General features: G+C 39.4%; 1 protein-coding gene across 2 annotated transcripts in view; it reads left to right on the forward strand.

Moving 5' to 3' along the window:
* The window catches only part of LOC145943004 (Fanconi anemia group J protein homolog), a 43,912-nt gene that overhangs the window by 437 nt on the left and 28,049 nt on the right, over positions 1-15,426 (forward strand). For both annotated transcript variants that reach the window (XM_083050180.1, XM_083050184.1), the window contains exons 2-3: positions 49-658; positions 749-860. In XM_083050180.1, coding sequence (XP_082906306.1) covers positions 49-658; positions 749-860 — 722 coding nt within the window. The remainder of the gene's footprint in view (positions 1-48; positions 659-748; positions 861-15,426) is intronic.

Here is a 15,426-nt window from a genome sequence, read left to right on the forward strand (position 1 = left end):
GTTTAATAAGACTTCTAACTCTAATTTGTTTATTTAATTATTTTTCAGTATGGAGAGGCAATCAAGATTATCTTTGAAAAGAAACCGCTATCAAGAATATGTCATAAATAAGGTTTCAGTGGAGATATCGGACGACGAGAGCTCTGATTCATTAACGAATCTACAGTCAAGTATAGAACAAGTAAACTGTACAAACACAACAAGTGGAATGGCTTATATTTCAAATGATGCGACAGATGGTTCAAATCCTGCATGCAGTTTGAATACGCATGATTTATCAGACGATTTGAGTAGCGATGATGATGTCGTTGTAATCGATGTTCCTACTACCTCTAAGAATAGCCGATCAATGTTTAATTGGAAGAAAACAAGCTTTGCTGGTATGGCAAAGAGTCAAAACAGCATGTCTTCTGTTAATATATTGCATGATTCAAGACTTGAAAAGGAAAGAGAAGAATCGAACAAAAAACAAAAGCTGATGTTTGATTTATCAAGTTCAAATAATGATGTTGACGATGATGATGTGGTGAGTTTGAAGAATTTCAAGGAAAAGGCTTCGCCACCTAAAGTTACGATACAACACGATATAATGATTGCGGGCACTAAAGTCACGCTCCCTGTCAAGCCATACCCATGCCAGAAAGCAGTGATGAATAGTGTGAGTATTATAATTGTGTGGATATTGTTATAATGTTACTTATTACAATTATTACAATTTTATTAATTATGTTAAAAATTATATGTGCAGCTTATCAAAGGATGCGCGAAGGAGCAGCACTGTCTCTTGGAAAGCCCTACTGGTAGCGGTAAGACTCTGGCTCTTCTCTGCGGAGCTTTGGCGTGGCAGGGGCAGTACAGTGGTGAGTTTATGACACATGTATTATCACATTAGATATATAACAAGAGTTTAAAACGAGAGCATTCAACATTTCTAAATTATCACCCATCATTGAAATCTTTATCATAATTTTTTCTGCTTTTAACAAGATTACTATGTTTCATAATTAAATGATAAGATAATCCGCGAATTTTTCTCCATTTATTTGTGCGTCAAATTATAAATGTAATTATAAATGTAAAAGATCCAAGTGTGTGCGAATTGGTGAATCGAATGATGCATGCTCTCGCGCGATCCATCATATAATATTCATTAATTTCCTACCAATCGTGTTCGTGCAGCGCTTTCTGCGCCACGATTATGCCTGTCCCTAAGATTTATCGCGGAGCTTCGCGAAAATCTCGTTTCGTCGTTGTGCCGTGTCTCGTGACAGCTGGTCGTTAACGTCAACCGACGTCCTAGCGACTTTTCTCTCTCTCTCTCTGTCTCGCTATATACACCCGCATATACACGCGCGCCCACAGCGATAGCTCTCGTCAGATTTTTGACTGTCGTGCGAATTTTGAAAATTAAAAAAGGGGTCGAGCCACCATCTACCTATTTCGCTTGTCTGTCCTCTGCCTCGCGGCTGAGTATCGCCCTTATTAAAGTTCCCCGAAGTTTCGCGAACGTTTTGCTTTACCTCGTCAGAACTTTTTAAAAGTTTTCCGGATAATTTCTCAAGGCGTGTCACCGCGATGTCAGGCATTTGTCCTGCTCGTCAGCCGATTAGTTCCACGATCTTTATTTTACATCGATGCTACTATATTTATATACGCTATATTATATATTTTTTAAGAGCGTATTATATTAAACAACTTGTTTGAAAATTCTACGTATTCTACGAGAGGAATTTGCATTGCTGGCGGGACAGCATCGAAAGCGCATTCTTGTTTGAAATGGCAAATTTATCAGCATTTTATATTTAATCCGTTAATGCGAGCAAAATTAAATATCATATCGCACGGATATTAATTTATTTTTTTTTTCAACGAAATGGCATAAAAATTAATTCAGCACACTCATGCTGCACTAATGTATGCAAATCGTGAAATATCGCGCGATTCTCATTGTCAGGTATATAAGCACCGAATATATGTAGTTTCGAGCATATTTAGCTGTATACGCGGAAAGAAGGCACGGATTTTCTCGTTTTCTCGCCGAGGGAGAAAGTCATTCCGATCGTTAGCGGTTTCTTGGCTATTACGATATTAATTTAAATTATTCAACCATTCTTGCGCACACAACATCGCCGTAATAATTGTTACGATCTGGAGTCACTGGTAATTTCCGACTTTTGCACGCGTGCATGCAGCTAATTGTTCGCCAATTCGTGCAATTTCTAAACAATTAGATTTACCTTCGCGATGCGCGATGTCTCGTCCCGTCCTCGCTCGTACCAGTCTACGAAAAACAGCGGGACCGAACATAATTGTCTCTCGTTATGATAATGCGACGAGAATATAATTTTGTCCAACGTCACGTTTGATGGCCGCGATTATCTTGCCTCCAGCGACAGGATATTGATATCTATTGATGTTTTGTGGCAAATATTGCCAAAAACGCGGTCAGTATAACGGTGCAAAATCTGTAAAATATACACTGAGAGAATTTTCTTTTAGAATTTATAAATTATAAACATAATATACAATAGAAAAATTCGCGCAAAAATACAAAATTTTTTCAAATATATTTTGTTACATACAAATGCATTACAGACTGTTACACAGAGAGAAATTTCTCTTAAAATTTACCCTGAAAATCATGGGTAATCGTGGGACAATATGGTATGGAAAGAATTTTTTGAGAATTTCTCTGATTAATATTTATCACAATAAAAATAATACCTATTACAATAAAATATAAAATATGTTTGATTACTGTGCAGTTTAGTAAAATTAATCAAACATGTTTTATATTTTATTGTGATAGATATTATTATTTTTATTGTGATAAATATTAATCAGAGAAATTCTCATAAAATTCTTTCCATACCATATTGTCCCACGATTACCATGATTTTCAGGGTAAATTTTGAGAGAAAATTCTCTCTGTGTAACATTCTATAATGCATTATACATGTATAACAAAATATATTTGAAAAAATTGTGTATTTTTGCGCGAATTTTTCTATTGTATATTATGTTTATAATTTAGAATGACGTTCTCTATATATATTTAACATACGATCGTGCAAATTCGTCGAAATTGTTCATTATTTTGCCGGAGTAATTTCATTAGCCTTAAAGCCGCTTTGCCTGAAAATCATATTATCGTTCGTAATGTACGATCTATTAACCATCAAGGAGATCGATGGTCGTTGCTTACTTTGCTCGAGTTTCAACAAAGACGCATTTTCGGATACTATATAGCCCCCTTTTCTACGCTCTCTCTCTCTCTCTCGCTTTCTCTCTGAACGAGCAGCCGAATTATCCAGAATCGTTCAACAGGGGTGGTTTAGCGTTACGATTTTATCTTAATATTCTGCTAGGAATCCGCGAACGTGGCGAATGTCGTGATTGATCGAGGAACAATTGCGTCGCAAAATGACATTATTTACTACTCGACGGGGAGAACTACTTTTCGGATACGAATAATTTAAAATATCGTTGTGGAGATATTTTTTTTCGATACTAATTCGATTCCAACAAAATTTCGTTTGATTTTATGTATTAATAAAGGGATTTTACGAAATGTTGGTCAAATTCATATTCGTCGATACTTGGGTATCGAGAGCTACGTTTGTTACGAAACGTTTGGTCGAAGCGCACAATCGCGACAATGAAACTGGAAAGTATTCGATGAGGCGAATATACGATCGCGTGCCATTTCGAGCTGCACGAGCGGCGAATTAAATGTTCCGCGATGTTAACGTCAAATTTGCGTGAGTATAATTTCGGATTTCGCTGCCTACGCGAAAAACGACGTAGGACGGACAGGACATCTTCCGGGATGTATATACTGGAAAAGACAGCACGAACCGTCGTCGCCTTCCGAAATTACAGACAGGTCCTCCCCGAGCTCGTCGTCTTGACATTGCATTAGGAACCGACAAATTCAATTATTATACAAACCGAAAATTATCGAACACGCGACAATTCTTTCTCTACACGACAATACTTTTGCCAGGGATCCGTAAATTCTGATATTCAATAACGATCCCTTCGCATTAGCATTTTTTTTTTATTTATCGAGCAATGTCATGTATATGTATGTATATTATACGATTTGATTCAACAGTGACATAGAATTCAAATTTTATATTTGATTTGCGATTTCGTGACAAGAGCAAGTTAACAACTATGAATTATAAAGGATGAATAAAAAGTACGAGATATGGCTGCTTCTAATTTTAATTCGGTTTATCAGAATTTAAAATTTGCATAGTATTGTGTGTACAACTATAATTTATATATTTTTAAAAGAACGTTTGAATTAAAGCTGCACTCTTTACACATATGTTGCACTACGTTTTAACGCAAAACAACACGCGTATGTATGAATTAAAAGATGAATTATAAAGGATGAATAAAAAGTACGAGATATTGCTGCTTCTAATTTTAATTCGGTCTATCAGAAGAATTTAAAATTTGCATAGTATTGTGTACGACTATAATTTATATATTTTTAAAAGAGCGTTTGAGTAAAACCTGCACTTTTCACGCATATGTTGAACTACGTTTTGACGCAAAATAACACGCGTATACAGGTAATTACCTGTGATTTACGATCCGCTCTTAGTTTGCCGATGCGCATTCCTAATTAAGCAAATCAGAATAGAGCGACCCGATGGAGATTAGTCATGATAACGATTTTCGTGTATGGCGAGGATGCGTGCGTAGGTGTGCCGCTTTGCACGACATCCTGCTTTTTCCAGTTATAATTTGTTTTATGCTTTAAACCTGGTGCTGTCACGCTCTGCCGGAGGTCGAGTGGTACTGCTAGCCGCCAAACTGTAAACTTACCTCGTTGGAGAGCCGCATAAATTAGGTCCTTGAAAGGGAATAGAGAATTTTCTGGCGTCGCGGTTTAATCGATACCGTCGTTGCCGTCGATGTTGGAGGATTCGCTTTGACATTTACATTAATTTTCCTTTTAAAATCATAATTAATTCGTCTAAAGATGCATAGACAAAGTCGAATGCGCGGTAAATATTCTAAACTTGGGAATGAGTTATTATATATCAACTTTCTGAACGTGTATTCGCTGTGAGGCGTTGATAGAATGAAAACGCGAAACTTGAGGAATCATCCAGCTCGTACAGCCACTTTGTTCAGCGAGTTGCATGCGATTCATGTACCGCGTGTTCCACGTGCCAGCCATAGCGCTTGATTAGCTTGACGCAACGTTTACCGGAGAATTCGAAAAACTTAAATCGTTCGTAGAACGGAGAAGCGTGATGCGCCGCTTTCGGTAGAAGAGGGGAAGGGAGGGACATCGAGAGGGTCGGACGAATAAATTTCGAAAGTTTATCGCGGAATCGCATGCCGGCTAATGTCACTTTATTACTAGTAGAAGACGACGACAAGACGCGCGCGGAGACAGGCCGAGGGAGGGATCTTAGGGGAGGAGAGAAAGAGAGGACCGCGGGAAGGATAAGTTCGAAATAACCGGCAGCGACGAGACCCATTGTGCGGCAGGAAACTTGGGAATTCATAATAATTATCGGCGAACGCGGAATTATATATTGTGTCCCTGTGGCAGCCTGTCGTCGTCGTCGTCGTCGTCGTCGTCGTCGTCGTCGTCGTCGTCGTCGTCGTCGCGAATCGTCTTTGCGCCTCAGCATGCAACTCCGACTGAATATGCAGCTACGTGCTCTGTGACGTTCTGACATTAATAATGCGCGGGGGATCCGCCTTTTATGCCGGAGGTACCAACCGTGGTACCATCGCCGAGGACTCTTCCCAGAAGGAGCTCGCCGATCGTGCCGTTTCGCTCTTGCACAATCCGCGAGGGGGGAGAGTGTCTGGGTAATTTTTTTAAGGAGAGCAGAGCTACCGCGATATCGTGTGTGTATCGGGGTCTAAATATAAATTTTGCTTAATTATACGCGCTCGCACAAAGGTTTAATATAGATATTGCTGTAATTAACCTATTGATGTTTAGATATATTATCTACAACGTGATCCAAAGTTATTTTTATTAAATTTTATCTTTGGATTTTTTCTCCAACTTTCATTTTATCTTGGATGTCTGAGCTAGAGGAAAATAAATGACACTTTTCGCACGCGCGGCGAATTTTCCAAAATCGAATGTCGAAACTCTTTATCGTTTTGGTTCTTTTATACGAATTAATCTCTCCGCGATTAGCGAGATGCGCGAGGGGAGGAAAGGAGAGATAGAGAAACCTGGAACGGTAGCTCCGGAATGGTGCAGGGCTACCCGCAGAGCACGCTACTTGCTGTGGCAGCTTCGCGAGCAAAAGACAAAGGAAGGCCCACGCTTTCATCCGTGCCGACATTAAGGCACCTACCGTATATGCCCTTTCGGAACACAATAAGGTCCGCATGCGGGTCCAACGGATCTCACGTCTCCTGTGTACACGTATACCCTTCTCACAATGTGAATCTCTCTTTTCCTACTCCCTTTCCCGCGCCCTTTTATTCCTCCTTCCTCCATGGGAGTCCTCCTCCTTCGACGGCTATGTACTAAATGTACTTCGGCACTCCAAATTCCGGAGCAACGGATTGTCGAAGCGCCAGCGTCGCGAAGATTCTCGACGGGCCGTAAAACATTCGGTGCGTTAATCGCGAGCGATAATAAAGCCGCGGCGAAATTGATTTCGTGGCTAATGAGCCGCCAGATTATTTTGCGAAACCATCGGCCAGACGTTGCATTTCGATGCAGAAGAATCTTTTTTTTTTTTTAAGGGAGAAAGACTTGTCGCCTTGCTTGATTTCTCTTACGACTGATATTCTAAAATAATATTGACGCGAAGAATGCACTGTTCGTGCATGCATCTAGGATTAGGAACCTTACGCAAGATCGTAATAGTGTCCGATAATAGGATGTCGTGGAGCTCTCGCGAGAACGAAAGGTCTCGCCGATTCCTGGGTAAGCGAATAAGATAAGGGACCCCCCAAAGGTACGGCGTGCGCCGCCAGTTTCCAACCAGTCCTGAACCTATCTCTCGGGTGGTCCATGACGTTCCTCTGCCTCTCCTTCTTTTATATTGGCTCTCCTTCTTCCTTCTCTCGTGCCGTCTCTGTATCTCGCTTTTACCGCGGCTCGTTCCGCGATGGCGTTTTCGGCTGTTTCCGGTTACATTCCACGATTTTGCGAAACTGCGAATCGCCCGAGGATCAAAAATTACTCTTTTTCATCTGGTATCTAGGTGCGCGAGCTGTCTTTGATTTATGTGATGAGAAAAATGATCTAGTAGAATATCTAAATTATATAGAAACATACACAGAATTAATTCCAAATTTAAACATAATACAGTCGATATCTCTTATAGCTATCATTTCCTGTCGAGTGAATTAATATTACGAAAAAAATTGTGGATTTCTATATTTGAGATATTGAAGGAATTAAATAATATTATAAATGTCGCATTTTTTTATATTTAATTATTTCGAACATTAAATTATTATGACACATTATTATTAGGACATTACAATATTATATTGCAAAGCGAAGGGTACGAGATCGAATAGTCGCGATTGTAGGATGGCCGGTCGATAGAAGCGCGACAACGAGATCCTCCTCCTTCCGAGAAAGGATCCGCGATTCAAAAAGCGCCGCCCTTGCGAATTCCAGACGACCCGCGATCTTACATAATTCCACATGTTCGGCAAGATCGCCCGGCGTTCTGGAATCGTCCCTTTCAGGATTTCCAGGATCCCGTTAACGATTCCGGATATTCCGACTGCAGGATGGATAATCTAAGTCTTCGATATTCTCGGTTTCTAGGACTTTGCTCGTTTATTCAATTTTCAAATGTGTGCAAATTAGACGGACCAGCAAAAACATTTCGTAATTCGTTTCGTTGATATCATTGATATCTATTACTTTTTCCTTCGTAATTACGAAGGAATATTATATTAATATGTATATTAAATAGCAATTTTTGATTTTTTTAATCATTTGCTATTCATATTCTGTGAATATATTTTCAAGGTTCTTAACATTATATGGGTATATTATATATTATTATATATAAATAAATAATTTTTTAATATTTGTTACATACATCTTATACAAATTTGAAACTTTTCAATATTAATAGACACTAATAAATAAAAATTCCACACGTTCTCCTTTCAGGAGAACGTGTGGAAATAAATCACCTTGATCTCTTAGCGCCGGATAATTTGAAGCAAGCGTGAACCCGCGGAACATGCTCGTTCGACGAATTCGGTCGCGCATTCCCCGATGTAATTCACGTGGAATCGATCGTGTAGGGCCCCAGCGGCATGGGCGCTTTTCGTTCGGGCGGAAATGTTTCTCGTAGGTAAATCGCGGGCGCCAGGCGCCCCCGGGCGTGTCGGGAATCGCTCGCCATCGTTTCGCCAATCGACGCCAACATACCTCGTCGTCGCCTTTTTTAAAATAAAGTTCGGTCGATCCGTTATTTTTCATCCTTTATACGATATTTAGCATTTTCAATCGAATAAAATCGAAAATTAATATAGCAGTATAAAAATGAGATCATCAGCCGCAATAATTTATTTCAGATAAAAGTAAACTGGTATCTTTTGCATAAGCTTTACGGTCCTTAGTTATTAGGAGAGAAAAAAATATTTTACTATACATATATATTAAAAAATATTTTTTTAATTGTATTATTATATTTTCAACATTATCTTATTAAAATATATAAGGAGAAACATCATTAGCTTCGTGACATATATAATATAGAATTTTTTGATGTCCGAGAACGTCTATCGTGTTTCCCTTCATTGACGGGGTATCTCTTATTTTTCATCGCCCGACATGCAGGTACAAAGAGAGAATGCGGGAGCGGAAGTAAATATAGATAGGACAATAAGGTGACAGAGAGAGAAAGAGAGAGGAGGGAGAAATGCACTCTCGAACGCTTAGTTAAGTGCGGAAACTCCCGCGCATTCTGCATCGCGTGCACTTCTTTCGCTTCTGGGTATACGAATTTATAGCGTGCATACGCACAAACAATATGCGTGCGCGCGGCGTTAAACAAAAGCCGCTTGTGTGCGTGCGTACGTGCGTGTGCCGATCATGAATATGTACGGGTCTTTTTGCAGAAGATATGTGCGTGGCGTTTTTTGCCCCGCGCGGCCCGTGTGTGTGCGTGCAAGATCAAAGGATGCCGCCCTCTTCATCCCTCCTGTCACACACACATATGCACACATTTGCGCGCGCGTATTTTCTCTCCTGCTTCTTATCTTATTCTCTTTTTCTCTTTTCTCTTGTCTCTCTTTATTCCTGCATACGTAGATTACGCGACCATGTCCTCCGCTTCGTACCCCATCGCCTCCTCTTCTCCTTATGGCATATATGGGATCGCAACCAACGCGGTGCGGTTGAGTGTGCGTAACATTTATCAGCGGATGCGACGATAATCTCTTCGCTGCTGTATTAATAACGTACTTTTCGAAATATTATTCGGCTCCACAGTGCAATTCGCGGACATAACGCATACATATATCATATATGTATACCGCTAATCATAAACATAAATGACAGAAAGCAGGAATATGTTGAAAAATTTTTCGTGATTATAATTTACATTTTTTCTTGATGTCTTTATGAGATTAAATTTTAATTTAAATGTAAATTCTCTAATGTGACGAGAATGCAAAAGTACAGCAACTTTTTTTCTGACCTATAGACATATTATGGTACATAAATATTTTTGCTAAGAGAGTTAGATATACACGAAGATTATTATTAATTGTCAATCATCGATGTAATTATTGAAAAAAAAACAAATCAATTAAATTCACTTTTAATGTTATAATTTTGCGAGAATTCTGGTCGCACGGTCTTCATCGGCGCGCTGAGGCAATTTTTTTTTTTGCCAAAGTATGAGCTAACCGACGCGTGAAATCACACATAAACGAGGTGAGAGTATTCCCGGCGAGCGTTTAGGCAAAAAGGTCGGATTTATTGAAGCTTGAAGCGGAAGTCCGAAGGCGGTGTTCGAATCGGCCTCGGCTTAAACGAGAGTACCGAGTACCGAGAAGGCATTCAGCCAATAATGCGCCCATAAGCGCAAAGAATTCCTCGTTGCTCTCGCGTCAGCGGGTCGGGAAGGAAGTGAATGCTAATTAATGACTCTTAATTCTCTTAATTGGTCGTTACAAACGCCGTTGATCGCGATGGTCGTCCGCACGTATACACTGAACCCGTAGCCTCTTCACTCGATTGTTGTTACTGTCGTTGTAATTTTTCTATCGACCCTCTGTTTCCCACACTCGAGCATCTTTCCGAGGTAAAATCAACTCATTTGGTATGCGATTAATTGCAAAAGGAGGCAATAATCTTCGTTTGGTATTGCAAGGAGCATAATGGACTTTGTGGCTCCATCTGCGAACGAATACCGGAAATGTCTGGGATACGATTTAGCTGAGACACAAACCCGCTATACCGGGTGGTTTAAATGAAGAGAGAGAACAAAATATAACCGTGAAATAATTTGTAGAAAAGTATTTAACAAATGGAAGAATCTGCAAAGTTATTCAGAATTAGGTATAAACCTAATCGTATCGAAAAAAAAAAATATATATATCTTTTATGACAATATTTATGATAATATTTTTAGTTATATTTTTGATTTCACAATTTATTATCGGAATTTTCATAACATATAGAAAAAAAACAGAATGGAGAACTTGACAAAAAAACTCGTAATATTGATTTTTTCTTATATTTATTCACACTGCGTAGTGATAATGTTATAATTATTAAGAGAAATTTATTCATATTGTTCTATCTCGATATAGTTCTTTAGAAAATTAGAAAAAAAATTAGAAAATTATACGATATAGTTCTTTAGAAAATTAGAAAAAACAATTAGAAAAAAAGAGAGAGTGGAGAGAGGAGGGTATACGTGAGAAAAGAAAAAAGAGAAAATAACGAATATCGCTTATGCTTGAATAACAATACTTTTCTTTTTCTTCTTTCTTGCATTTATTTTTCCTTTGCATTTTCTTCCACTTATCTCGGAATGTATTAACGATCTCGCCGAGTTCATTAAAAACATTATTGTTTTTGTCTTTTTTATTCATCATCAAACAGATTTCTTATTGGTCAAAGAATTTTGTTGCAATTCTACATATTGATGCAAAATTATTGCACACATTTCCATATTTTACGAAGCGAGCAAAAGATTGTTTACATTTCTTGATTATTCATATAAAATCCATTATGCATTAAGTTAAATATTAAGAGAAGCATGAAACACACATTTACACACATAACTACGGGACTTCTCCGTTGCTTGAAATTATTTATGTATAATCGAATAGATTTATGTATTGTTTTTATCACGGAAATATAACCGTGAAATAATTATATATAGAAAAGTAGGTCTTCTTAACAAATGGAAGAATCTGCAAAATTATTCAGAATATCTCGAAGTATCTCGAATTACTCTGTAATTATCGAATATTCAACGATCAGAGAAATTGGAGGATGAGAGGAGGAAGAGAAGCGAACGATATCGACGACGAGATCGTGGGATGCAAATGATTGTAATATTATCTTCGTCCGCCATATGACAGAAATGTTCGCGATGTAACGCTGCGAACGAGGGATGAGGGGAGGGAAGGTACTGCAAGACCGAGGAGGAGATCGAAATGACTTCTCGTCGTAGGCGGGTGCAATGCGACTCTCGCGACGACGACGACGACAATGCGAAATTAAAAATGCGCCTGGAAGCGAACGGGTACGAAAGGAGGCAAGAGGAGGAATGAAACGGGTGTGGGCTTCCGTGCTTGGGCTTCCATCCGCGGGCCCGCGATGTGGAAAACAATGCCGGGAATCCGCGTCAATGCGCTCTTCATGCGACATTTCATCGACGAAGACGATGAGGAGGACTTCCTCGTGATGCTTATACTGTTCCCTCTCATCCTCCCGAATTCGTATGCATTTACTGCTGATGCATTCGTCAAATTTTTACGCAAGTGACAAGATGTAAAAGGCATTTTAAAAGAGATAAAATCTTCTATTGGAGAAAAAAATCAATATTGAATTTACTAGAAGAAATTATTTTAATTACTATTTTTTTCCGCGAACAAACATGGCGAAGAACGTGTATCGTCGTATGTTTTTAAAAAATATTTAAAATAATAAGCAAAAATATAAAAGATAATCTCTAAATGCGAAAAGTTTGATATCCAAGACTCGTACATTTTCGAGTACGATGACGGTGTTTGCGAGTTACAACTTTAACGGGTATCGCTCAAGGCGGAGGTATATATAATAATACGATAAACACGATGAAAAACGACATCATTCCCCAATTACGCGCGACGTATTTTTTTATCGTCGCATATTATCTTTTCCTCGACTTCGCCTCCCTTCTCGTCGTCACTCCTCTCTTTTTGCCTTTCGACGGTTCTTCGTTCTGACACTTTATGCGCACATATCCCCCGCGCCCCTATCATATGTAAGGCGAGTGTGTATGCATACAGTGATGCTCTCCGTGTGTATCAGACGAAACCGCCTCGCGTCGCGGCTCTAATTAACCGATTCTCATTACGTAGTCGCGTTATACGAGACTGCGTTTAATGAGACCACCAGTACATCGTACGGCTTCTCTTCCTCCCTACCTCGCCCAACTATTTCTATCCCTTTCGCGGTGTATCGTTTTCTGCAGTCTTTTTCTTTCTCTCTCGACTCGCATCTCGTTTGGCCGTTCTGTGTCACGAAACGATCGCCTTCCGTCGTGGGTGGTGTGATGGATTTTTTACACGAAGAGAAGTATAGTATAGACCAATACGAGAGAGAAACGCGTGCCTTTCGACGTAGACGGAGAGGAGAATTTACTGCGAGTATCGATCTCACAAGTCGGAGCGAATTTTCTATAGAGACGCCAGCCGTATTTATGCGTCGTCAATCGTGACGTTTTTTGCACGGGCCGATTTTTTAGGGGGATGTTAATGTATGATTGTAACGATTATACAATCTTTCTTTTAATATAACAATTTGCCATGATGCCGATGACTTGGCATGAACGCTTAATTTATCATATTAAATAATTACCGATGAGTAAGTAATGATAAATACGATAATCGTCGTAAGAATTATTCCCTTAAAATCGGAGCTTTCATCGTCATAACGCGCAGCATCGTACTTCGTAAAACAGTTTTGCTACTTTCCCTTTCGGCATTTCATTTTCTTCTTCAACTTTTATTCACAACAGAGCGCAATCATGAATGGTGATATGCAAATTGTAACATGAAAATCCGTAAAGTTGCTTTGCAGGATAAAATACTTGATATTGGTCTCTCAATTACCATATATACTATATTGTATATAATCGCATAGGAAGATAAAAGCTATCTATATAATTTTTACATGCATATAATGTAAATGTAAGCAATAATCTGCACACACGTGTGTGTGTGTGTAATCAGATTTTATTTACTATATAATTTTATTTCGATATGAAATTGACACCTAGAAATGTTTGGTAGAAAATAAAGTAAGGTTTCGCATAATAGTACGATAAAAATATTACAAGTTACAAAAGTTTTTGGTAATTTTAAATATTTTAACAACAAATAGATTGTGTGCTTATCGCGGTACGTTGACGACCTAGGGATTGTCATCCCTATAGAATGAATTTCAAACGAATATCGAGCGACGTAAAGTTGGATCGCAATCGCCGATCCCGTTTACTTACCGCCGCTCTCCTCCGCCGATGCGTGGTCCAGGAAGAGGCTGCGCTCTCCGGCAATCGGTTTCTCGGGGACACGGCGTTCCGATTCGACTTCACGTTCTTTGTCGAGGAGGTGGATGGTCTCCATCGCACACAAAGTGCCCATGTACATTGTCCTTCTAGCCAGGGGGATCCTGAATTCCCATTGGGCGAAAACCGTCACAAGCACCACGCCCATCGGACCTTCTATAGAAGCTCACCTATACCCATGAGTCTTCGAAGAGATTCTCTCTCCCTCTCCCTTTTCCCCTCTCTCCTTCTCTCTCTTGTTCTTCTCTTTTCCTTCCTGCCTCTCTCTCTCTCTCTCTCTCGTCCTCGTCCTCGTCCTCTTTCTCTCCTTCTGTCTTTCTCTCCTTTGCACCATGTCTCGTCGTCAAGAAGAGACGAAGCTTCTGTACGCTTCCGCCGATGTGTACACACGTGCGTGTCGGCAGACACGCGGGAGAAGCCGTGCGCACCGCGATACACATGCACGACTCGTTGCACTCCAGCTCTCTTTCTAGCCAAAGTTCCTGCGTTCTTCCTCTGCATCTTTCTATGCAGTTCTCTCCCTCTTTCGACTCGCGCACACTTACTCTTGCCGCTTCACTACGAGCGCGGTCTCTATTCGCTTCTGTTTTCTAGAGAAGAGAAACAGAGAGAGAAATAACACAGAAGAAAGAGGAAGAGAGAGAGAGAGAAAGAGAGAAAAGTAAAATGGGATGGAGGCACAGTACTCGAAGAAGAGGGTGAGTTACCTCTAACGGAGAGTACTACTTGCTCGCGTTACCCTCCAAGAAAGGGCGAAGGGATGAATGAGGAGAGAGAGTCGAGAGAGAGTAGAAGAGCGCTATTAGCGTGGACTCCGATCCGTGTGCCCGGCAGATTTCTCGAAAACAATTTATTCCTTTGTCGTTTGTAATCCGGGATAAAGGATCTTCTTGAGATAACGAAGCCCCGCACGCGCGCGCGCGCGCCGTGTATGGACGCACCGTGTAAAATATGCGAGAACCCGAGTCATTAAGAGAAGCAGCGCGGCGCTTTGAATTTGTTCGATCGTGTCGATGGGCGTCGATGGGGAGATCAATCGGGATTCTCTTCATTTGAATATTTCGAAAGAATATCGCTAAGAAAATTAACTTGGATCTTGAGGAGTACTAATAATGAAAGGTCGTCCCGAGGCGAGGACATAGTCTTACGAGTTGAGATTTATACAGAGTGCAATAAAAATGTTGTATTCATTAAAAGAGGATAAAGAACATATACATGTAATATTATATCTTAAATATCTTTTTATAGCTACAAAAAATCTTGTGTGACTTATATAATTTTTACAAAATGTTTCTAGAAATATATAGAATTAAATAATAGAATATTTTTTAATATATCAATCTGGTACTATTTTATGTACTAGGTGAATATTTGATCGCAGTTTAGTTAAGTGCAATTTTCAATAAAGATTCAAGAAATTGTGTCTATAATATAATCAGTAGAATGTAATCATAAACTTAAATCCTTCACTATGTTTATCTTAGAAGAAAATGAATCTCGAAAGGTAGATGAGTTTTTCAAGTAGCAATCAGAAATAACACAAGAAAGAATGGAGCTATTTTGCACTCTAGACTTTTCGTCTAGTTAATTGCATTCGTCGCGACCTGTGCAAAATTGCATTTTATCTTTAAAAAATTAATATATATCTCCAATC

The sequence above is a fragment of the Prenolepis imparis genome, unplaced genomic scaffold (genome assembly GCF_030444845.1).
Source record: "Prenolepis imparis isolate NDT839.2.m4 unplaced genomic scaffold, iyPreImpa1.0 SCAF_1, whole genome shotgun sequence".
NCBI lineage: Eukaryota > Metazoa > Arthropoda > Insecta > Hymenoptera > Formicidae > Prenolepis > Prenolepis imparis.